Genomic DNA, 25,609 nt, shown 5'->3' on the forward strand with positions numbered 1-25,609 from the left:
CAGGGTGGCAGGGAAGGATCCCAGTCTCTGTAGGCAACGATGGTGTTGAGCCTTAAATAATACTAATTGGGGTGGTCATGCAGTGAATGGGAGGTAGGGAACCTGTGGGAACATGAGTGTGTTCTATTGTGGGAGTGCCAGATAGGTGCCTACACCCTTTGATCTGGGAAATGTTAACATGAGAATTGGAAACAGTCTCCAGGTACAGAATGTCAGCTAAATGGTGTAGGTGCCAGCAAGAGCCAGGGTTAGAGACCTAAGAAACAAAGAAATGAGCAGAGTCCTTCATAAAGCTAAAAGGAGAACACAAGTCAACTTACCTCTTTTATATTCACACGAAGCTTAGAGTTGATAAACGTTGGAGTGTACAAAACCATGATTTTATTTGTCCAGTGAAAAGCAAAAGAACCGAAACCAATGGCCCAGACGGGAAGAGACTTAATCATAGCTTTGACTGGCAGAGACTGTGTCCTTGAGCTGACCTGGGGAAAAAACCCATTTACTGTTAGCACATTAGGACAAGCAGGAACATGGTTTCATTCGGCACAGAATCTGGAAGATACCACAGTGGAGCATCTGTGTTCTACCTGCTGGTTGAGGGAGGACAAGATGTATTCCTTCTCACTGATGCTTATACATGGGTGGTCCTTTGGGTCGTCATAGAACAGAACAAACCAGAGAAGACTTAGGGCACAGCCACAAGCACCTATCAAAGCAGGATAGGTTAGAATCGAAATTGCGTCTGTTGGTAGTAAGTCTCTTTCCCAAATTGGCATTTGTCATTATCGGTCAGAGAACCTGGACCTCCTCTTCCTTCTTTAAAACTTGGCAACAAGGCTTACAGGTTTGATAGTCCTCTCTGTATCCACAGCTGCCTGTGCCTACAGAATGAATTTTGCAGAGAGGGCGGTAAGCCCTCTGGCCTCTCCTGATCGAGGCTCTGTATCCCTCCACTCATCATAGTGGGACTCCCTGCTCTTAGGCCCTCATCTCTACAGTTTCCCAACGTGTTCCACCATGAGAATATGGTACAGCTGAACCCTCACAGGGCTTGACGATCACCTAGCTTTGAGAGCTAGCTCTTGGCCATGCTCCTAAGATTCAGCCCAGGCCTGAGGGATTACACAAGTCCTCTGTGAGGAATCATCTGTTAGGACAGGGAGTATGTAGTACTCATCAGTCAGTCTTCCAGAAAGGCATTCATTCATTTGACAAATATTGATTAAATGCACATTATGTACCGTTCACTATTCTACGTACTGGGGACGCAGCAATGAATAAAACACAAAAATTTCTGTCTTCATAGAGTTTACTTTTTAGTGGATGAGAAAAAGATAATGAAAAGTAAATAAGTAAAGGGTATTAAATGTCAGTGACAAGAGCTCTGGAGAGAAGTTACAGGGGTAGGGGGGAGTATCATGCTCAGTGAAGGCTGGGACATGGATATGGGGCAAGGACACTCCAGGCAGAGGGAGCAGAGAGTGCTGAAGGCCTAGGTCCTGAGGCCAGTGTGACTGGAGAGGAAGCAAGGGGAGGACGGGAAAGGTTGAGGACGAGAGCTGATGGGATTAGACCATGTGGAAACCTGGAGCCACTGTAAGATCTTAGGCTTGTACAATACTCTTTAAACAACATTAAAAGGATATTTCAACTATATACTATTTCCATGTCATTCTGTGACCTGAGAACCCAATCCCAAGGTGAAATGTAAGTGGAGAGAAGTGAATATCTAATAAATACATGTGCAATATGTACATTTCAATATAGTATTTTAGTCAACTCAGAAACTCATATGGGCCTATTAGCTCTTTTTCAAAATGAGAATACTGATGTTCAGAAAGGTCCACATCCTTGCCCAGGGACACACAGTTAATAAGTGGTAATTGACACTTAGCATGAATTATATTTTTGGGAGTACAGTCCTCAAGGAGCAGCCTGGAGCAGAGCTTTGAAGAAAGACAAGAGTTAATGGCAAGTGGAAGAGGATGAGTCTGCAAAAGACTAAGACAGAATGGCCAGGAGAACAAAGACCAATGCAGAGAGGCCAGGGCACCATTGGTGATGGACGTGATTGAGAGCTCAGGTCAAATGTGGCCTGAAGAACTTCCACTTGATCTATGGGCATGGAGGTTTGGCCAGCTCTAACATTTGTGAGGCCTGGGGCAAGACTATACATGGAAATTCACATGAATGTTTAAGTTATGGATTTATTAAGAAACTCAAATAAGGTATGTCTTCTCATCCTTTGTTGACAAAAATGTAACTTCAAAATGATCTGGAGAGAGACTTCTGGTTTCTGATCCAGCATGTGAGGAACTTGATAGTCATCCCTCCCATCCGTATTACAAGAAAAATGTTGAACAAAATAAAAATCAACTCTTCTTTGATCCATCAGAATATTGAGGTCATAGAGCAAACTACTGTACCCAAAATTGGAGAGACAGATAGGGGATACAGAGAATTACAACTTCCTGGAACAGAAGCCCAGAAGCAGAAAACGACATGGGAACCAGTATCAGGGTAAGAAAACCTGGCAGTTGATTAATCGCAGTAGGCTGTGTGGACAAATTTGAGAGGTAAAAAAATCTGGGGTGGGGGGAATCCTGGAGGGACTCTCATACTTTTGTGAGTTTTCCCTTCAGGAGACCTAACCAGGTTCTCACAGTGAAGATGAGACAAAAATTCCTACATCCTTTCAGCAGGGGAAAGGAAAAGTAGCAGTTTTGAATTATGTCTAGAGCATCCTTTTCTTAACAAAGCCTGCTGTCAAGGGAAACTTCTACCAGAGTCTAACCTGCTTAAGTGAAAGGAAATACCCATCTGCAACCCCCTCTGGCCTTCCTGTCTTACACAATGGGGGGAACACTGGGAAGGACTTCTGAAGTGAAGCCCAGAGGCACAGACTCACTGAAAGACTGAGACTAATCATATGACTACAGAACACTATCTTACACCTTACCACCACATCAGTAGTTTCCCTGTATATAAATAGGAATACAAATGGAAAAACTACATGTGTCAAACCTTATTTAAGAAGACTATAAAAACACAAAACCAGGGGAAATTGTAGCCTCTGAAACTTAGAGCTGTAGCAAACAGTAAGCAATGTCTAACCCCTAGCCAAGCCAGATAAATATAAAACCTCACATTGAAAGACTATTTCCATTCCTCTTATCTAGTACATCTTGTTGAGCTTTCAACAACAAAAAATCACAAGGCATACTAAAAGACAAAAAATATAGTTTGAAGATAGCAAGGATTGGAACTGATTCAGAAATGGCAGAGATGTTGGAATTATCAAATCAAGAATTTAAAACAACTGTGATTATATTGCTAAGAGCTCTTATGGAAAAAGTGGACAACATACAAGAATATATGATTCATGTAAGTAGGCAGAAACTCTAATAAGAAAATCAACAGGAAATGCTAGATCAAAAACACTAACCTAGAAATGAAGAATGCCTTTAATGGGCTCATCAATAGACTAGGCATGGCCAAGGAAGGAATCATCGAGCTTGAAGAAATGTCTGTAGAAATTTCCAAAACCGAATTGCAAAGAAAAAGAATAAAAACGACAGGTATCCAAGAATTGTGGGACTATTACAAAAGGTGTAATATATACATATGGCACTATCAGAGGGAGAAGAATGAGAATGGAACAGGAGAAATATTTGAAGGAATAATTAGTCTTCCAAAATTAATGATAGACGCCAAACCACAGAGACAGGAAGCTCAAGAGAACATACAAAAAAATATATACCAAGGCATATTATATTCAAACTATAGAAAATCTAAGACAAAGAAAGTTTTTTAAAGAAACCCGAGGAAGAATGAGGTTTAAACTTAGAATTCTTTGATTCCACTGGTCACAAATCCCTGGTCACTGTGGTCTGAGGCTTGACCTCCTGTTCCTACTCAGATCCCTTTCCATACTACAAGTTTTAATTGGTTATGTGTAGAAATTCTTGCCTTCCCCGTCATACTCCATTTACATCTCCTGCAAGCAGTTTTGCCTGCCCTTCATTGGCCAAGTCTAAATTCAGTGGATATGCGGGAGAGTTCTTCCGTGTCTGAAAAGCCCTGGTGGTTTTTAAGCAAACAATTCTGGGAGTGATGACTAGGAGTGATGGCCGTGGGCTCTGAAGAGTATATAATCTTGACCCCACAGACTCTACGAAAAGGGCCTAGTTGGAGGAGGGCCAAGAATGGGCTCAGTGCGGAATCAGGGCAGCTCTGATGGAAGCTGTAAATGATCTTGTCAAGAGGTGTCTCAGTGATGGGACACCTGGGTGGCTCAGTCAGTTGAACGTCTGCCTTCGGCTCAGGTCATGATCCTGGGGTCCTGGGATCGAGTTCCGCATCAGACTCCTTGGTCAGTGGGGAGCCTACTTCTCCCTCTGCTTGCCGCTCCCCCCTACTTGTGCTCTCTCTCACACACAAATAAATAAATAAAATCTTAAAAAAAAAAAAAAAGAAGTGTCTCGATGGCAGAATGGGTCAGACACGAGTCAGATAGAAGTTGAGGAGAAGTCTGGGAGGTTGGGGCAGTGGGTACAGACAGGTTGAGCAATAATTTCCACTGTTCAAAGGGAGGTGACATGAGAGAGAAGGCAGGAGAAAGGGAGCCGTTTTAGAGAATTGAGGAGACTAGAGAGGTTTTGAGAAGTTTGAAATAGTCTTTGTGGAGGGAAACGGCCGTTTTAAGCACCAATGTGAGTTTGTGATCTGATTTGCTCTTTGGGGAGCTTTTCTCCAGCAATTAGAAGCTGCTCAAAGGCAGATGTTATTTTGTTCTTTAAAGCAGTGTGGATTTAGATTTATTTAACTTCATGGAGAAGAACCTTCAAATGGAACAAAACCTCTTGGTTTTAGTCTTGCCTCTGCCATGAACTGGAGCCGGCCATTTGGCCTCTGTGGGCATGACACGATGGCTCATGGTAAAGACTTGTGGAGGCAGATGCCTGAATCCCTACCCTGCTACCCTCTAAGCCTTTCCCCCCATTCCAGGTGCCTCCAAATGAGGCAATTCGTGGGAAAGCTGCTGAGCCAGGACAACGCATAGTGCCTCTCTCTGAGCTTCATGGAGCCACCCATGAGAACTGCAAATGACCTATGTTGCCGTACCCACGCATATGACATTGGAATAGGAATACACCATGAGTGTAGGAGGTCATCCAACCTTTGATCAGCACTGGTGGGCGGCATTAATTATTGAGCTTGTCTTTCATGGAGCGCAAACCTCACCTCCCTACAATTTCTGCGGATTAGTTTTAATTTTGTAATACAGAGCAGGTGTGAATTTCTCTTTTATGCATGCTCTCTCAAGTTTTCTTTTCCCCAGGCTAGACAGTCCCAGTAGTTTTTGGCCCCTTTCCTGGTTCAGGGCTTGGGTACCGTCACTATACTGATCATTACTTACTACTGACGACTAATTTAGTGATGAAGAGCAATGGCATTTGGAGGATGGAAGGCATGTGTTCATATTATGGCTTTGCCATTTGCTCACAGTGTGCATTGGATGTCTTCCGCTCGTCCCTCTAGACCCACTCTTCACCCTTCGGTGTCCTGTGTTGGTCCCAGATGGCTGGCTTGAATGAATATCAACAGGCCCCTGGGTAGACTGCTTTCTAGATTGATTTGGCAAGCAGCCCAAGAAGAAGGTAAAGAAGAGAGAGTTGAGTGGGATTGGGGTGTCTTCCCCTATGTATCTCCTTCCTAGCATTGCTTCAGTCTGTATGCTCCTTTTTATGAACAATAGTGGGTCATCCCTTTCCCCAGAGGTTTCATATAAGGGGTATGGGTCTCTAGTACCTACATTATAGAATTGCAGAGGTAATGTACAATAACACATGTATAGTTCTGCTTGTAATGTGAAATTAATGAATGTTGACTTCTCGTTTTCCTTCAATGAGATTCATGATTTTAAATATCATTAGCGTTATATAAATTATTACCTTATAGTCAGTTTTTATTTTTAATTTTTTTTCAATTCTGAATAACAACTGGGATGTTATAGACAGAGACTTACCAAAAATGTAGAAGACCATGGGCCAGCCCAGGGATTGGCAGATGAATCCAGTCGCAAGCAGAACAATGAAGGACCCCAGCAGAATTCCTAATCAGGGGGCACAAAGAAACCCCTAAGGAGCACAGGCATCTGAGAATAGAGATAATGTAGCCTCACGGTAGAAATAAACAATTTCCAGTGAAATACATTTGTAAGGATAACACTGAGCAGAAGAAAAGAATAAAATATTCGCTTTTCTCTTTTTTTCCTGTTGTTTGAGGTAAAGGAGCCTTTTCTTCATTCTAGACAGTTTCCACATCTTTAAAGCGAGGATGCTGGAGCAGATGGTTTCCAAAGCCCTGGACACTTCAAAACACACATCTTTTACAGGTCTAGGAAGAACGTGCTAGAATAAGATGATAGCGGGATTCAAACATTCTAGGCCCTACGTCATTACCTGATAGACTCAGGGAGGTGAGTCGGCCTCGTTCCAAGGGAGGAGCCCACTTGACCCACGTGACGTGCTGAGCTGCGAATACCGATCCCTGAAATCAGAAGGATTGGGACATCTGATCTCTGATACTTTCTGTGAATTTAAACCCTGTTCAGTTTTTGCATTATCTTAATACCTGGGCTGCTCCCTGGACTACTCGGCATGCCAGGAGGAAAGCTTCTCCACCTTCAGCTGCCATTGGCATTAACAGGCTAAGTAGAGAGCTGAGGAATAATGCAGAGCCGATCATTTTCTTGATGGAGTATTTCTCAGACAAGTATCCGACAGGAATTTGGGTGATGATTACACCATAAAAGATGGAACTGAAGATGATACCCTGGATTTTAGGACTCCAGTTATACACGGGGTTCTGAAAGAAACAAGGAGACACATGGAGCCACTCTGCATCCTGTGAGTTACTGTGATATTCAGGGATGCGGGGGACCTGGTCTGCCGGCCCACTCAGTGTAAAGGAGCTCCCCTCTGCCTCATTCTCTATCATGGGATCCTTGCTGTTCCTTTGGAATGTCTTTTCCTGTGTGTACTGACATGTAACCATGGTATCGTCAACTATAATGTAAAGTCCTTGCAGTCAAGGGCACCCTCTATAGCCCCAGGACAGCATGGACACTTAATACTTGCTTCTTGAACATTGCTACACTGTGTGTCAGCCCTTCCATAGAGTACTACGCCCACCACAGTCATGAATGTCCTCTTGCCTTTTCTCCTCCTCTGACTCCTCCATTAAGTTAACCTCATTCACAGAACAACATTCCCCCACATCCAGACTACTCCCAGAGAGGAAAAAATAGTGATTGATCAAATCACAGAGAGAAAGTCTCAGGCTGAACTGGAAATAATTGGGTGAGACAGTGAAGGAAGAAGGCCATTTCTCTCTTTTTTTTTTTGGCTTGGTTTCTTTTCTTTTCTTTCTTTCTTTCTTTTTTTTTTTTTTTAAAGATTTTATTTATTTATTTGACAGAGAAAGACGCAGTGAGAGAGGGAACACAAGCAGGGGGAGTGGGAGAGGGAGAAGCAGGCTTCCCACTGAGCAGGAAGCCCGATGCGGGGCTCGATCCCAGAACCCTGGGATCATGACCTGAGCCGAAGGCAGACGCTTAACGACTGAGCCACCCAGGCGCCCCTCTTTTCTTTTCTAAAATGTTCTAAATGTCTTCTTTTTCCATAATCCTTCCCTGAGTTCTGTCAACTTATTCGTCTTCATTTGTCTGCCGGCAGAGCATAGTGCTGCCTGGCCATCTTGGCTCTGAGCTCCTGTATGTTCTTCTCTGCGGTTCTCCTTCCTTAACTGTAATTGCGTCACTAGCTTTTAGGTTCCTTTTGTAATTTCAGGTTACAATTTAGATCTGCTCTATGGAAACAGTTTTCTGGTGAGTCTTCATATTTGGGAATAATTACATGCTATATTCTCTCATTTTTTTCATCTAGTACCTTTGTATGTCAGCAAAGAGAAGCCCTTTTCTGTGACTCACGTTTGAAGATCAGTTTCCCTGGATTACAGCGGGAGGTTCATAGGGCCTCCACAGCTCGAGCTCCCTCCTTTTTTGCTGATTCAGTATATGGCTCCTGTGAGTAGCCATTTCTCTAGAACATGGAGTTCTCAATATTGAAACCAAAGCAATGAAATACTACAAATATTTAAAGAATATAATTCAAGAGAAAATTTGGATAAAAATAGTTTAAAAGATTTTTGAGGTACAAGTGACACATAACTTCATATTTAATCTTTGGTATAAAGTGTACAAGTTGATAAATTTTTAATTATGTGTATACTCATGAAACCATCACCACAATCAAGGCAGTGAATGCATTCTCCACCTCCAGAAGTTTCCTTACTTCTTTTGTAATTCCTCCCTCCTGTTTTTCTCCCACCACTGATCTGCCTGTCACTATGACATAGTTTTCACTTTCTGAAGTTTTATATAAATGGAGTCATACACTATATATAGTTTATTCTACTCAGCATACTTATTTTGAGTTTCATCCATGTTGTTCTGTGTGTCACTAGTTCATTTCTTTTTAGTGCTAAGTAGTACTCTCTTTTATGGATGTACCATAGTTGGTGCATTCATCCATCTACTGATGAACATATTTATTGGTCTCAGCTCAGGTCTGATCTCAGGGTTGTGGGATCAAGTCCCTCGAGGGGCTCCGCACTCAGCACAGTCTACTTGAGTTTCTCTCTCCCCTCTTCTTCTGCCCCTCCCCACCATGCTCTACCTCTGAAATAAATGAGAATCTTAAAAATAAATAAATAAAAATAAAGTGATTATTGAGGGGTGCCTGGGTGGCTCATTCAGTTAAGTGTCTGGCTCTTGATTTAGGCTCAGGTCATGACGTCAGGGTCATGATCTCAGGGTCATGAGATTGAGCCCTGCGTTGGGTTCCATGCCAGGTTTGGAGCCTGCCTAAGATTCTCTCTCTTCCTCTCCCTTTGCCCCTCCCCCCGCCTGCTCACAGGCTCTCTCTCTAAAATAAATAAATAAATAAATAATAAATGCAGTGATTATTGATACAGTTGGATTAAAATCTGCCATCTTTTAACATTTCTTTTATGGCAGGCCTACTGGCAATAAATTACCTCAGTTTTTATTTGTCTGAAATAGTTTTTATCCTCTTTCACTTTTAAGGTAATTTCATTGGATATAGAATTCTAACTTGGCAGATTCTTTTTCTTTCAACACTTGAAAGATTGTTTTCCCTCTCTTCTTAATTGAATGGTTTCTGATAAGAAGTCTTCTGTAATTCTTATCCTTGTTCCTCTGTAAGTAAGATATTTTTCCCTCTGGCTTCATTCAGGATGTTCCCTTTGTCTTGGTTTTCTGCAATTTAAATATGTATGTCTAGTTGGTTTTTCTCGTTGTTAATTATTTATCTTTTTAGTATCCTGTGTGGTATTCTCTGAGCTTCTTGGACTTGTGGTTTGGTGTCCACCAGTAATTTTGGAAAGTTCTCAGCCATTAATTTTTTAGATATTACTTCTTGCCACTCTCTCTTTCTTTTCTTTTCTTTTTTTTTTTAAAGATTTTATTTATGTATTTGACACAGAGAGAGAGAGGGAGTGTGCGAGCGTACAAGCAGGCAGAGCGGCAGGCAGAGGGAGAGGGAGAAGCAGGCTTCCCGCTGAGCAGGGAGCCCGATGTGGGGCTCGATCCCAGGACCCTGAGATCATGACCTGAGCCGAAGGCAGACGCTTAACCAACTGAGCCACTCAGGTGCCCCTCTTTCTTTTCTTTCTGGTATTCTAGCCATTTATATGTTATGTTTTTTTGGTTTTTGTTTTTTTTTAAGATTTATTTATTTGAGAGAGAGAGCAGGGGAAGGGGAAGGAGAGAGGGGGAGAATCTTGAGTAGACTCCCCCTGAGTGTGGAGCCTGGCGTTGGGCCAAATCTCATGATCAGGAGATCATGACCTGAGCCGAAAGCAAGAGTCTGACACTTAACTAACTGAGCCACCCAAGCACCCCTATACCTTTGATATTATCCACAATTCTGGGATATTCTGTTAAGCTTCCCTCCCAACCCCTCCTTTCTCTTTCATTTCCGCTTGAGAAGTTTCTATTGACCCATATTGAAGTTCATTGATTCTTCCCTCAGCTACGTTGAGACTACTTATGAGCTTGTCAAGCACTCTTTATTTATGTTACAGTTGCCTGGATTTCTATTTCTTTTTTATTCATTCTCATAATTTCCATCTCTACTGACATTACCCATCTGGTGTTATGTGTTGCCAACTTTTTCCATTAGAGACTTAACATATTAATTATAGTTATTTTAAATTCCCTGTATGGGAATTCCTACATATGTGTCATATCTAAGCCTGGTTCTGATGATTATGTTAAAAAAAATTAAGGTGCAGTACATCACATATAAAGTGTTATTTTTAATGTAAAAAAGGTGACAATAAGAAAGTATGTTCATGTTTGCCTGTGCATTCGTAACAGAACATAGGAAGAGTAGAGTGAAAAAAATATTCTTCCCATTCATTTCCACTTTTTTCCTGTTCTACATCTTCTGACAGGTAGCAACTCATTACCTTCCAGAGATGAAATTAGTGAAGCATGTAAATATACTGCATATTCAAACTTTTAAAGAAACAGCATGTCTTTACTTCTGCTCTGGTTTGAAATGCTTTCTCTTTTTCCTCTTATCCAAACTTCTCAGTTCTAGGGACCCCAATGCTCAGTTTTTATTCTTCTTCACATAGAAGGATTCACATAACAAAGCCCTTCACAAACATTAAGGTGCTCCAATCATGGGACATGTTTAGTTAGGTTACTACTAGCAAGACAGATGAAGACTTGAACTTCTTTTTGTAATGATTACTGTCCCATCAATTATGAGAACATTCAATTTCTACACAAATTAATGAGCAAGATAGGATTTTAAACATGTGACTATGGATAATATTTTTCGTATACCTTTCTGTGATCCAGGTGCTCCCCTGTGGAGGTGTTGGGCAAACCGTGAGCATCTGTGCTGTTCACCATGGCTACCATTGTGAGGCTCAGACACATATGTTGTGCCATGATCACAACGTTACAGAAATGCAAGAGGACAGATAATCCATAGCGGAAGGAACAAAAACTTGGAACTAAGAAGTAAAACAGAAAGTGTCCATTGTTAACACAGCTGAGATAAAACCATACAGCAACCTTAGGAAGGGCACTTAGAAATTTGGAACCATATACACCTGACATACAGTAATATATATACATATATATATAATATAGAACCATATATATATATTGAATCAATTATATATATATATATATACCTGACATACAGGATTACGTTATGGAATCCTAGGTATTAATTTAAATTTTTTATTATGAAATTAAATTTAAAATTTTATTGTACTTAATGGCCTTTAAGAAACTATGATACAATAAGAAGCTGTGTGATTGACATAATAGTCCCATACTTCCCTACAATATAATCCCAACAAGAATGTCTCAGAAAATTAAACCAGTCCTCCAGATACTTTGTCTCATGCCTGTTTTAATGGGAGGACTTACAAATACTCTGGGTTAGTCTTGGAAGTAAGTGCCCTTAATAACAGCAAAGACTTTCTTTGAAGGAAACTGTTTAATTCTCTAAATTTGTATCAGTAGTCTATGAATAGTCATATAAGCACCCTGCAGAGAAAAAGTGCATTTAAAAAAATGTAATATACTTATTGAGGTAGTTTCAAACTAGAATAATCAGTGTAGTATTGGTGTAAGGCCAAACAAATTCATCAGCGGAAGAGAGTAGGGGGTCCAGAAACAGATGCATAGACATGGTCAAACGCTTTTGAATAAATGCACTAAATGCAATATAACAGAGGAAAATAAAGTCTTTTTCAACAAATGGCATTTTCCCAAGAGAAATAGCAACATAGGTCTACAAAAAGATTTGTACCAAAATGTTTATAGCAGCTCTATTCAAAATAGCTGAATGTTTGGAATGGATGAACATACCGTGTTATATTAATATAACGGACATTACTCAAAAATAGAAAGGCAGGAAGTACACACTCAGCAATCTAGATGAATGTCAACAAAAATATGCTCAGCTTAAGAAGCTAGACACCAAAAAAGTGCATACTAGAGAGATCTATTTTTATGAATTTAAAAACAGGCAAAATTAATTTGTGTGGTTAGATATTATAACAGCAATTTCCTCAAGGCAAGAGAACCAGAGAGAACCTAATGGGAATTTAATGTAATGTTCTAAGAGTCTTGCTCACAGTTCTATGCATTTGTCAGAACTCATCTAAAGGTACACCTAAGATCTGTGATTTTATTGTATATAATTATACTTCAATAAGTCTTAAAAACATATTGAGAAACTATGATCACGGATCAGATTGGCGTAGATCCAAAAGCACATTTGTTGGCCAGACCCAAAGAAGAGAAGAGAGAACCTACATTGTTAGAACCCAATGGAGGGTAATTTGGTGTCTCTTTAGTTACATTTTTTATTTGCCTGTGGTTGGTGTAAAGAAATGAATTAGACTTTTAAAGGTACTATATCCAACCAGGTAGCCAAAAGTTGCTATTGTTTCTAAAAATACATCTGCTAATTTGCGGGGGTGTGGGGGGTGGGGGGGGTGCTGTTTTATGTTGGAAATATGCAAATAATGATGATTTTATTTCTTCTTTTGTTATCCTCAGATCTTTAATTTCATGTTCTCCTTGGATCAGAACCACCAGTGTATTGTTGATTGCACCAGGCATCCCTGGGTTTTATACCATTGTTCCTGATTTACACGGAGTGGTTCTAATGTTCCTACATTTCAGATAATGCTTTGTTGAAGGTTCTGTTGTAGATAGACTTTACAAAGTGTGCTCATTTTCTATTGTGTAAAAAGAAAATTTCTGCAAACGTAATGGCTTAAAACAACACCCATTTATTAACTCACAGTTTTGTAGGTCAGAATGTGGTTGGGTTTTCTGTTCATGGTCTCAAAGGCTAAAAAATCAAGGGTTCGGCCCGAATGAGTTCTCAGCTGAAGGTTCTGAGCAAGGGTCCATTTCCATTTTCATTCAGGTGATTGGAAGAATTCCATTTTCTATGGAGGCAGAACTGAGGTCGCTGTCTCCCTGCCAGCTATCAGCTGGGAGCTGCTTACAGTTGGTGTGACTGGTCACATGGCCTCCTCCAACTCCAAAACCAGCCAGGAAGAATCTCTCTTACGTTGAACTCTCTCACGCTTTGAATCTCTCTAGCTGCTTGGTCTCTGACTTCTAGACCCAGATTTAAGTTCTGGGTAATTTCCTGGGTAATTTCCCTATTTTAAGACCAGCTGATTTGCGACCCTATTTAAATCTGCTGAATCCCTTCAGGCAGCACCTAGCTTAGTGTTTGCTTAAATAACTAGCGGAAGGTGCGTGTACACCAGGGGCCAGAATCTTGGGGGTAATCTTAGGATTCTGGCTACCACAGCCCACCCTCTGGTCCTTAAAAGTCTCATCTTATAATACAGTATCAGCTCAACTCTGTCTCCTCCTCAAAATCTCATTAGCTCAAAGTCACAAATCTTATCATCTAAATGATCTAAAACAGAAGTGAAGGAGGTTCATGCTGGAGCATAATATTTCTGTATCTGTGGACTTGTGAGAGGAGAGGCAAGCCCTATGCCCCCAGTACCCCTGCCATACAGGGGTGGGGCAGGCATTGGGTCACTGCTGCAGAAATTCCAGTTCCAGAAGGGGGAGAGGGAGGGTAAAAGGGTGTTGCTGACTCATAAGGTTTTGAAGTTCAGCTAGACAAATGTTGGATATACTGCTAAGTGGAATTACACTAATGCCTGGAAAATTCGTTTTCTGGACTGATCTCCTTTTGTAAACAGATACAAATATTAAATGAAATATATTTAAAATAAAATATTTCAGGGCATCTGGGTGGCTCATTTGGTTAAGCATCTGACTCTTGATTTCAGCTGAGGTCATGATCTCAGGGTCGTGAGATGGAGCCCTGCATTGGCTCCGTCCTGGGCATGGAGCCTGCTTGAGATTCTCTCTCTCCTTTTCCTTCTGCCCCCCCCCCCCCAAATCAATCAATCAATCAAATCAAATATTTCATTAGAAGTATGGATGATCTGCCAGGAAAAATGAAATATTCAGGCCAAGGGTTCAGTGGAGACAGGCTCCACAAGGCATAGACTGATCATTGAAGGCAGATTTTTCCCTGAAGACATTTGATACCAGCTTTTTTGTTTATTTGTTTTTGTTTTTGTTTTTTGCCTCCCAGGGCACAGGGACAACAGGAGTCAAGTGCCAAGGCCATGGCAATGGGAGGGTCTAGTAAGAGACCCTGTTCTCAGACACTTAGATGCCAAAGACCTACTGACTCAGTGAGGGCTGAACACACTGCCCCCCACCTTGCCAGGGGGACTGTGGAAACTTGCTCGGGGTGAACGAGCCCTGGAATTCAGCAGAGGAAGAAAACAACTCAGTCATCAGCCAGTCCTTCCTTTGGCCTACAGCCTAAAACTCACTGTCCTTGGGCCATCAGAAAAAATGTCTCCAACCACACACGTACACGCACACACTGAGGATGTCTTGCTCAAAAGCTTTCTAAACCCACTCTTTAAAATCAAAAGGAAAGTGAATGGACCTGGAAAACTAACAGAAATGCTGGGGGGAATGTCCCTGGAGGAGAGAAAGAAAAAAAAAAAATCCTTCCAGAGAGCAAAGGGGAGGCAGTCCTCACCATATGGAGAGAAGGACTTGATGTCATTGTCAGTTAGGGATGCCTTTTGAGTTTATGCACTCGTCTCCTCCACATTGCCTCAGGAAGAACATGAACTAATTCTAAATAAACCTTGAGTTAAAAAGTAAACCAAGAGAAATTCCAAAGTGTTTGGGATGAGCAACACTAAGATACTGTGTGTTCAACTCATGGACAGTTAGGGCCAAAGTACACCCCTGAGGGTATTTATCAAAAAAGAAGAAAGAATTCGAAGACAGAAAAGTAACAAAGGAACAAACCCAAAGAACTGAAAAGGAAGGAAATGTTAAGAAAAAGGGCAGAAATCAGTAAGCTATATATATATATATATTGGTTTATATGCTTTATATATATATATAATATATATATATCAGTTTATATGGTTTCTATGTTTATATGTTTTGTGTATCTGTATATAAATTTGAATATAGATTAAATGAACAATAGAAAACTCACAACCCCTAAATATAAAAAATAACACAAGAAGAAATTTAGAAGTTAATAGACCACTCATCTTTACCTAAATTGAAAAAGAATGTAATTCTTTGCCTGCTCCCTCTCCTGGGATTGTATTCCCCATGACATGCACATAACTCTAAGACAATAGTGGTAATTTCTTATTGTCCTTCCCCTGCCCTGCTCAAAATAAACAGTTTGTCTAAAAAAGTTTTCAGGATATGCAAGTGTTGATGTCCAAGGATGCAGTGACTCAAGAACATTCATCCTGCCTAGCTTCCATTCAGGGATCTGTCTCTTTCTCCTTGAGATGGAACAAAAATAGTGCACCTCTTTCTGATATTCTCCACCAAGTGATTAAACTGACAAGTATACAAGAAGCAAAATAACTTAAAATATATGAGTTCTTTTTATTTGCGGTTTTTCTAATGGAAAACTATAGCAGGACTAATTTTTTTCACCTCCTTTCCTGAACAATTCTAAGACCACTTATATGTTTCTTTTTAAGATTTTATTTATTTTAGAGTGAGAGCACAATTGAGGGGAAGAGCAGAGGGAGAGGGAGAAAGAGAATCTCAAGGAGACTCCATGCTGAGAATGGAGCCCGACTCATGGGGCTCAATCCCACAACCCTGAGATCATGACCTGAACCAAAATCAAGAGTCGGATGCTCAACCGACTGAGCCACTCAAGCACCCTAACACTTTATATGTTTTTATGGGAAAATCCTCTCACCTAGAATCTATGATGTCTCTCTCAGTCTCTCTCTCTCTCTTTTTTTTTTTTAATAGAAAGAGAGCTCTCATGCACATGGAGGGGCAGAGGGAGAGAGAGAGTCCTAAGCAGACTCCATGCCCAGCACTGAACCCTACGTGGGGCTCAGTCCCACGACCCTGAGATCATGACCTGAGCTGAAATCAAGAGTCGGAGGCTTAACCGACTGACCACCCAAGCACCCCTATGATGTCATATATAAGAAGAAAAAAGCCTATGCAGTAGGATAGAGAATAATTTCTACCTTTCCTGGGAGGGAAGTGGTTATCCATTTGCGTAAGGGGTTCCAGTTTCTTCTCTTCTTGTTGAGGGGTGTGGTCTCCACTGCAAGTGTAAAACATGTTGGTATCAGCATAACGCAGGGAAGAACTGACCAAAAACCACCCAGTACTCCTTTCTGATTTAAAACACGCATCAGAGGGAAGCTTGCTCCGTACATCAGTACCCATTTAACTCAACCATGTGCTTCCTTTGACATTGCGCTTTTATGCTTTTTTAGTTGACTAAAAATATACACACACCCCCGAAAACTATTTAAAAAGAACAAAAACCCTGCTAACCCGTAATTCTATGTCCAGTGAAAATATCCCTCAAAAGTGAGACAAACAAACAAAAACTGAAAGAATTCACTGATGGTAGACGTGCCCTGCAAGGAATGTTAAAACATGTTTTTCAGGCAGGAAGAGATTGCTCAAGGTCAGAAACTTGAATGTAAAAAAGGACGTTGGAAAGGAATAAGTAAAGTTAAATAAATTATTTTTCTTATATCTTAATAGGGTTGAAGAATAACTATCTGCTTATTAATTTTGCCTTCTCGAGGAGAGCCAGGTCAACCCCCTTCCTGGACAGACCAGCCACTGCGCTAACGGGCGCTGGTCATGCCCTTGGCTACACCTTGAGCTTCAGCCACATCAGTTTGACCAGATGCTCAAAGGATAAATTCCTAAGGTTGGATTTGCAAAATATTTTGAATGAGCAGCTGGTCAACCACCATTATCCCATGCTGAAACATCTTCTGGGACTGCTGTTTATTTCAAAATACATGCAAGTGCAAGCACACATAGCCACACACCACACACATACTACACAGACACACACGTGCTCTGTACACACATACAACCACACACACAAACACATCTCAGCACAACACATATATATAAACTACACACACCACACCACACGCATCACAAACATACTTACGCATACCTCACACCACAGACATCCCATACCACTCACAGATACACAAGCACCATACAACACACACCACACGCTTCTCTTTCCTTGACTGTCCACACAACTGTCCACCTCACACTAATCCCTAGAAATACGTTCTTTTTACTTTTCCTCAGGAAGAATCTGTGGCAATAAATTTCCTGAGCTTGCTAAACACCCTTGATAAGATCTTTAACAGAGAAGCCCCCCTTATCACTCCGGGGAATTGTTAATTTCATTTAGTAGCAATATAAGAGTAAGACTGACCTGATTCGGGACCGACAAGCGATTCCTTCTTCCCCTGTGAAGCTTTGAACTTGAAAAAAGTACTGAATTTCTGGATTTTCCAATTATTAGCCCCATTAATCCTTCACCCAATCCTTTGACTTCATTATGTCAAAGTTAAAAGGTTTAATTTTTAACTTCACTTTTACCTTTCCTTGAATCTTCAGATGAGGAGTATGAATCTTACAATCTTCCAGTGGACTAGAAACCTCCTGGAAATCTGCCATCAAGTTCATGACTATATAGCCAGACATGGCCGGTCTCCTCCTGCCAGGAGGGAGAACCGCACTGTTGCCTACGTGCTCCCAGGGTAGATGTTTTCTCTTGAGCGTGGCTCTGGGTATCCAGTACCCTTCTGATGGAAAGGCTATGGCTTTTTAAATGCCCCATAAACACCCTATTAGCTTTTTGTCTTCCTGCCTTCCTTTTTCCCTCCTTTGCCCTGCCCTTCTTCTCCCCTCCCCTCCCCTCGCCTCCCCTTCCCTCCCCCTCTCTCTCTTTTGCAAAGAACACATCTGCCCAACATTCAAGCTACTCAGAGAGAGGTACATTTTATTAAGGTCTGTCCTCCAAAGAAAGTGACTTCCCCCATAACTTCTGCAATGATTAAGTTCTCCTGGTTCCACCACCTATCCATAGCGATACCTGGGAGCACTTTTACTTTGGAATTCTTTGAAGTCAACCTACTGGTCGCAGAGGAACATCTAAGCCCTAAAATCAGGGATTTTGCATGATATATAGTTTCTTACATACTTAAGCATTTTTTAAAAGATGTGTTATTATACTTATAAGGGTCTAATAAAAGTTTGGCACATAGCAGATGCTCTATTAATTGACCCAGTCATTTTCTCTCTAAAGAAATGTTGAAAACCTTTAACCTATTTGCCCAAAAGACTCTGATGTCTTACATAATCAGTTGGATTTTTTCTTCATTGGAAATCCAGGTCCTGGCTATTCCTGCATGTTTGTACAGTTTGATGACAAGGTTGGCAGTTTCTGGCATTCTCTGGCCTTTTAGTGTTGGAGAGCCCCAGATCAGCAGTTGCTCAATGTCCATATTTTAAATAAACAGCATTCCCATCCGGTGTCAATGTCTCCGGTTCTCATTACTGATTACCCAGAGGGAACGATCTTCCTGTGTGCTGACCCCAAAGCTTTATGTTGTTCTGTGATATGCTTTTGAAATCACTTCTGGATTCTACCTCTGGATTCTGTGTTTCTTATTAAGTTTTTAAATTTAACATTGTATAGAAATTTCCAAACATATAAGAAATGTAGAAGAGTTTAATATAACCTATGCCCATTAACCAGCTTCAACAATTATCAATATTTGGCCAATCGAGTTATATAACTATATATAAATTATATATATATATATTATATATATATTATATATATATATATATATTTCTCCAATGGTTGTGTTCTGTAGTATTTTAAAGTAAATCTCAGATATTATGTAATTTCTCCCATAAAAAGTACAGCATGGTTATATGACTCATTAGTGCTTTAAAAAACATACCTAGTATTACCATCAGTGTATCTAATAAGCAATCATCTCTTAATATAATCTAATAGCTAGTCATTATGAAGATGTTTCCAATTTCTTCAGTTATCCTTTTCTCTCTCTTCCTTCCTTCTTCCCTCCCCCCTCTCTCCCTCCCCCCCTTCCTTCCATCGTCCTTCCTTCCTTCCTTCCTTCCTTCCTTCCTTCCATATTTGATTTATTTAAATGAGGATCCAAACAAGATCCACATGTGACCCATAACTGTTATGGCTCTCACCTCTCTTTAACTTTGTAACCATTCCTTCCTTCATTTTATATTTGCTGTTACTTAAAAACAACAATAGTAACAAAACAGGGTCATTTGCAGAGTGACTCTCATGACTGATTTGGCTAATTGCTTCCTTTTAGTGTCATTTGATAAATTCTTTATCCCTTATGTCCTGGAACCTTCTGGTATGTGGATAGGCTTGCTTAGATCCAGGACAAGAATACTTCATGGGGTGCTGGATAATGCCCCGGTGTCAGCTTGGCTCATTTTTAGTGAGATAAGATTGCTCGGTGGGTTCAGATATTCTCAGCTTGATTTATCCACTAATGAAGTTCTCATCAATCTTCACCTGTGCACTTTGATGGCTGTTAGTAAATGCTGCCTAGATCCATTATTTTATTAGAAGTTGCGAGTGGTGATTTTCTAATTCTATCCTGCCTTCTTCATGTAGGAACTGGAATCTTCTACAAAATAGGAAATTTGCCTAATTGTGTATTTGGTTACCCTGAAACACAGATTTAATAGGAAAGCCAGGGGCTCCTGGGTGGCTCAGTCGGTTAAGGGTCTGCCTTCAGCTCTGGTCAAGATCCCAGAGTCCTGGGATCAAGCCCTACATGGGGATCCCTGCTCAGCAAGGAGTCTGCTTCTCCCTCTGTCCCTCCCCACTGCTTGTGTGCATCTCTCTCTCAGATAAATAAATAAATAAATAAATAAATACAATCTTAAAAAAATAAGAAAGTCAGGATACTTGATGAAGTTGTAGAATAATAATTTAGTGCCTTAGCAAAGTTGACCAAGAAATTATGACTTCATGGGTTTTACTTTATGTGTTTCAATCTGTTGAGTACATATTTTTTGATGCTTAAATTTTCCCTTCTTTGGCCAGTAGGAGGCTATTCAAGCCAGTTTCTATCTATTGAGACCTGACCCTAGTTGTCTGGGAAAGCTTCCATGTTTTCTAACGCGCACACACACACACACACACATTCCAGGCTCCTCTGGTGTATTTACTGTTCTCGAACCTGGGCTTTCTTATGGAATGCTGGTTCCTTTCAGTAGCAAGTAACATCCAGAGACCACACTCCAAATATTGAGCTACTCCTTGCTCCTAGGTCTCATTGCTTCTAGGCCCTTTCAGTGGAAGAACTTAAAAGAAGTATTTTTTTAAGAAAAAAACTACAAATTCTGTCTGATATTTCCAATTCAAATTGAATGTTAGAGTGATTTTTAAAACTTCCTTGACTTCATGTTCCTGAATCCTGAATTTTTCTCATACATTAAATATCTTGATTCCTAATACATAGAATTACTTTTTTGCTTTATGATAATATACCTATATTAAGGTTCACCAGATATTTATTAAGTGTCTACACTGAAGACGTAGAAACGCATGGCACGGCCTCGGACCCTCAGGGGCCTCAGCACGTTGGTCATATCCATTCAGTACTCTCAGCAACAACATTAAGAGCCTGTCATTAGCAGGATGTCTGGGTGGCTTAGTGGGTTGAGCATCCGACTCTTGATTTCAGGTCATGATCTCAGGGTCCTGAGATGGAGTCCCGGGTCAGCCTGCACTGAGTGCGGAGCCTGCTTAAGATTCTCTCTCTCTCTCTCCCTCTGCCCCGCCCCCTGCTCACATGCACATGCATGCTGTCTCTCTCTCTCTAAACAAAACAAAACAAAACCCTGTCATTAACATGGGACATCCTTATAAGAAGGGGAAATTTTGACGAAGAGACATGTGCAGAGGGAAGATGATATGAAGACACAGGGGGAAAGACATCTACAAGCTAAGGAATTTCTGAGGCTCCCAGAAGAGAGACAGCATGCATGTCAACTCATTATCTCCACTCTAAGAAGGACTCCTCCTCCTGCATTCTCTGACTTAGCTGCTCAGACACTCTATGCAGTCTCTCGGGGTAGACACCCAGACTCAACTCCTCTCTTCTCCAGCACCCACCTAACCAAATGCCGTGACTTTTCAACTTTACCTCCTAAACATGATGCACGTCTCTCTTCTTCTCTCCTTGTCACTATTGCTTGTAGGGTACCCTTCGGGCTCTCTAACGTGGCAAACACGACCTTCATGTGCTGGTCACACCCACCTCCCTAACCTCATCTTCTGTGCTTTCCTAACTGACCATGCGGGCAGGTCCTTCCTTTCAGAATCCATCCTGTTTCTTGTCTCTGTGCTTTTGTACGTGCTGAGCTCCAGTGTGAGAAATCTTCCCGTAGAGCAACCCATTTAGCTCAGGAACTCCTTGTGGAAGGAGATCCCTCCCTGGGCTCTTCCACTTGGGATCGGAACCGCTGGGGTGGTCTCCCCCAACAGCCTGTATGTCCCCTGCTATTGTGCCCAGGGCAGCCATTGGGTCTGTCCTACACGTTAGACTGGAGAATAGTGACTGGGTCTAGTTTGCTCTCATGTCCCAAGGGCCTAGATTCTAGACTAGAGCAGGACCTCAGCCATTGTCTTCTCTGTCTCCTTGCCCTGGTTTTTCACTCAGAACCGTGCCCATCACATCACCTCAACATGAAATGACCTCAGGCTCTGTCACCTATGTGGTAAGGATCTCCATGGGAAGGAACCAAGGAAACGGCCCTGGCCCCCTGCACATGCTCTGACCCACTGATACCTACACATCACCATTTTACAAAAACACTGTTCCGTTTCCCATTTGGAGCTTTATATATGATTCAACCACTGAAGTACTAGTTGGATCCCAGAAGGAAAATACGGCAGACTCACAGTGGGTAATTTGAAGACAGTGTTAAAAGAGACAACTTACACAGGACTGGGAATGTGGTGCAGGCCAAAAAAGGCCTGAAAGGGGAAGAGAGAAGCCACCAGAAAGTGTGGAGGGACCAGTAGCTGTGAACTGTAGGGGAAGAATCAGCCCCCTGCAGATCCCACAGGGAGGGACTTTAGAGATAGATACTCTCTGTCCTCACTCTTCGGTCTCCATTGAAAATCCAGCAGAAGCCAGTGGACGAGGCATTGTGGATGCCAACCATGCAGGTCAGCCTCCTGGGGCCTAAACGGGATGAAGAGTGGAACACACAGGCGAGGGGCATGTGGACAATGTCCAGTCCAACAAATACAAATTAATATTCACTTTTACAGATAGGAAAAATCATCGTCCTACTGAGGTTACCACCCTCGATGAAGAGCTTCCAAACATTGTTTCCTGTTTTGAGATCCAGAAACTGTGAGTCTGGCCTATCGGCTCTGCTCCAGCAGTTCCTCCAAATCCACTGATAATTCTATGGAGACAACATCTTTGTTCTCAGCTATCACTTTATTGGAATTTTCATTCTTCTTACATTTTCCTCAAAAAGAAAGCTTAGTAGCATAAAGAACTGATCTCAGATTCGAAAAGAACCAGGCAAATGAAATTCCTTCTGTTGGTATTTTCATCACTAAAGGCTTCTCGTTTGTGAAGGAAGGTGCCCGGTGACTCTCCATCATATCAAGGTGGAATAACTAAGGAAAAAAAGTGACATAGAATTAAAAATTTAAATAGTGCTTCTCTGGTTAAATCCACAGATGAAATCACTATCCTTTACCTTCATAAATGAGTGAGTTTCCTCTCCTTTGCCCAGTCTTGGACAACTGCTTCTCCAAATATAAGGTAGAAGATCAGTCCTAGTAGGTTAATGACAAACAACAACAAGAAGACATTTCTCCACCCAAATTCAGGGGCCTGAGGACACAAAACCTCAAGTAAATATTACCCCTTTCATCCTTTTCTCTATAAGGCCATTTTAATAGTTTGCTAGTGGGTTTCCATTGCAGAAATTCATTCCCCGTGAGCAGCTTGATAGTTGGATAGAAATAATACGTTCAAAGCGCATTTGGAATAGTCTTAATAAATGGGATTTAGGAACCTTTACAATTAACTTACAGAACTGCATTTGTCACTGTTTACCAAAGTGCTATACATTGTCTCTTTTGTGCAAATCATGACAACATCAAACACGCTGAGTGTTTTCTTCTTGCGTTGCCATGGCATGGTGGCAACATTGCAGGCTTTGGAGCTAGACAGGTCTACAAAGGAAGATTTCTGATTCTATATCCTTTTAGCGGAAAGACTTATTCTATCAGATTTTCAGCTTAATCGTCAGGAAGTGATCCTCATAATTGGTGTGAGAATCAATAATTAAATGAGATTCCTGCATGTGACATACCCATAATCATGCCTGCATGTGTCACACACTCTGGCACATCTATTTTAACTATCCCTCTGCGTGGGGATGGTTGTGTAAATGAAAACTCCAGAGTGTTGCAGAAGACATGGCAAGTTGCATCTATGCATGGAATCCTCACCTCATGACCTCCGTATGGCTGTGATTTCAGTTTTAAAGACTGAAAGAAATTGTTCTACATTTTTCTTTGCCAGGTTGATCTTCATGACAAAGCTGACCCACAATTTAATTGTATTTTCTAAAATGCGAATACCATCTTTATGTTACTACCTTTAGATTTGGCATTGTAAGAGTCTGTGACAAGAAAACCCTACCTGATTGAGGAGAAACCCATTGACGGTGGGTGCGAGGATTGCTGCTATGTATGCGAATCCCCTTGTGGCTCCCATGAGAAAACTGGAATGTCTGTGGGTGACAGGAATGTTCCAGGCTAGATCCAGAGAGGCTTCACAGTGTCCTTCAGCCTTGCTCTTCTAATTACATGAAAAAGGACTTGCACTGTGTACCTCTGTACACCTCTTACAATGGTTCATGGGACACCAGAAGAAATGTATGTGGTCTCTGCCCCCAGTCTCTGGCACAGAGCTCCTAAAACCCTTGCAATTTCCTGAGTGATGCAAGCGTCTTCTGTTCTAATGAGGCAACTCTCGGTGGCCCCCTGGATAGCTTCAAGACAGGGACTGGTCACCAGAAAGAACAAACCCTGATTAGAAGCTTGGAACCTCCAGCCTCATGCTCCATCCAGCTCTGGCTGCTTTTAAGATTTTATCTTTATCATTGGCTTTGAGCCATCTGATTACCATGTAACTTGGTGTCACTTTCTTCATGTTTCCCGTGCTTGAGGCCCATGGACCTTCTTGGGTCTGTGAGTTTGTAGTTTTCATTGACTTAGGCAACGCTTCACCCGTGATTTCCTCAAAGACTTCTTCTGTTCTCCCATACCACTCCTCTTCTCTGAGCACGCTGCTCTGCCCTCATGTTCTCGTTCACTGTTACTGTTCTTCTCATGGCGGTCCATTCTGGATGATTTATACTGCTATTTTTCGGTACCCTAATCTGTCCTTAATTCCATCCATATATTATAGGTTTCATGTCTAGAAGTTAGATTTGGGTCTTTTTAAAAAAGATTTTTCCATGTCTCCACTTAACTTCTGAACAAATAGACTTAGGTTATAGCACAGTTAGAATAGCTGTCTATTTTAATGCCCTTGTCTGCTAATTCTTAATATTTGTGTCCGTTCTGGGTTGGTTTTCATTGATTTTTTTTTTAAGATTTTATTTATTTGACAGAGAGAGCACAAGCAGAGGGAGAGAGAGGGAGAAGCAGGCTCCCTGCTGAGCAAGGAGCCCGATGTGGGACTCGATCCCAGGACCCTGGGATCATGACCTGGGCTGAAGGCAGATGCTTAACTGACTGAGCCACCCAGGCATCCCTGATTTTTTTTTTTTTAATTCTTCTTCTTTTGGATTGTGTTTTCCTGCTTTTTTTTTTCCATGCCTGGTAATGTATGATTGGAACCAGACCTTGTGAATTATACCTAGTTGGGTGCTGAATATTTTTGTCTTCCTATACATATTTTTGAGCTTTTGTCTGGGATATGGTTAAATTACATAGAGACAGTTTGATCTTTTAGGTCTTGTGTCATCATTTGTCAGAGGGACCCACTGCAGCACTTCCTCCAGAGCGAATGATTTCTCACTACCAAGGAAAGTCGATGGTGAATATCCTGCCCAATGGCCCCTGAACTCTTAAATGTTTTCAGTCTGTCTTGTGGCAAGAGGCACCATCTCTGATTCTCTGTAAGTATTGGATATTGTCCTTGAATCTTTCCCAGTGATTTTTTCCTCCTCTGGGCTCAGATGATGTCTTCACACACGAGACGGTGTCTGATGAGTGTCCTGATGAGAGCTCCGCTGTGGACCAACGGGGGGACCCTGCAGATAACCGGGTTTCCTGTTCCCTCTTTTCTGCCTCATGCTCTCCTCTCTCCAAGCCCTGAGCTTTGTCTCCTTGATTCTGTTTCTGCGGAGCTCCCTTTCCCTGCGCCCTGCCTTAAACCTCACCCCTCACAGGTCATTGGTCCTCACTGTCTTCACCCCGTTGGTGTTCAGTGTTTTCTCTCCTTAGGAAGCTTGCACCTCAGCCGGCCCCCGCACGGAGGC

At 41.5% G+C, this 25,609-nt stretch overlaps 2 protein-coding genes across 2 annotated transcripts in view; one reads left to right on the forward strand and one right to left on the reverse strand.

Moving 5' to 3' along the window:
• LOC116644833 (sodium-dependent phosphate transport protein 1-like) overlaps window positions 1-17,662 on the reverse strand; it is a 34,739-nt gene extending 17,077 nt beyond the window's left edge. The window contains exons 1-8 of the mRNA XM_032424685.1: window positions 17,615-17,662; window positions 16,213-16,292; window positions 10,943-11,115; window positions 6,637-6,870; window positions 6,465-6,552; window positions 6,029-6,115; window positions 588-706; window positions 321-482 (exon numbers count right to left, since the gene is read on the reverse strand). Coding sequence (XP_032280576.1) covers window positions 321-482; window positions 588-706; window positions 6,029-6,115; window positions 6,465-6,552; window positions 6,637-6,870; window positions 10,943-11,115; window positions 16,213-16,240 — 891 coding nt within the window. The 5' untranslated portion in view covers window positions 16,241-16,292; window positions 17,615-17,662. The remainder of the gene's footprint in view (window positions 1-320; window positions 483-587; window positions 707-6,028; window positions 6,116-6,464; window positions 6,553-6,636; window positions 6,871-10,942; window positions 11,116-16,212; window positions 16,293-17,614) is intronic.
• LOC116644850 (histone H2B type 1-A-like) overlaps window positions 1-25,609 on the forward strand; it is a 383,608-nt gene that overhangs the window by 77,725 nt on the left and 280,274 nt on the right. The window lies entirely within an intron of this gene.

The sequence above is a fragment of the Phoca vitulina genome, unplaced genomic scaffold (assembly GCF_004348235.1).
Source record: "Phoca vitulina isolate PV1807 unplaced genomic scaffold, GSC_HSeal_1.0 scaffold31, whole genome shotgun sequence".
Taxonomy (NCBI): domain Eukaryota; kingdom Metazoa; phylum Chordata; class Mammalia; order Carnivora; family Phocidae; genus Phoca; species Phoca vitulina.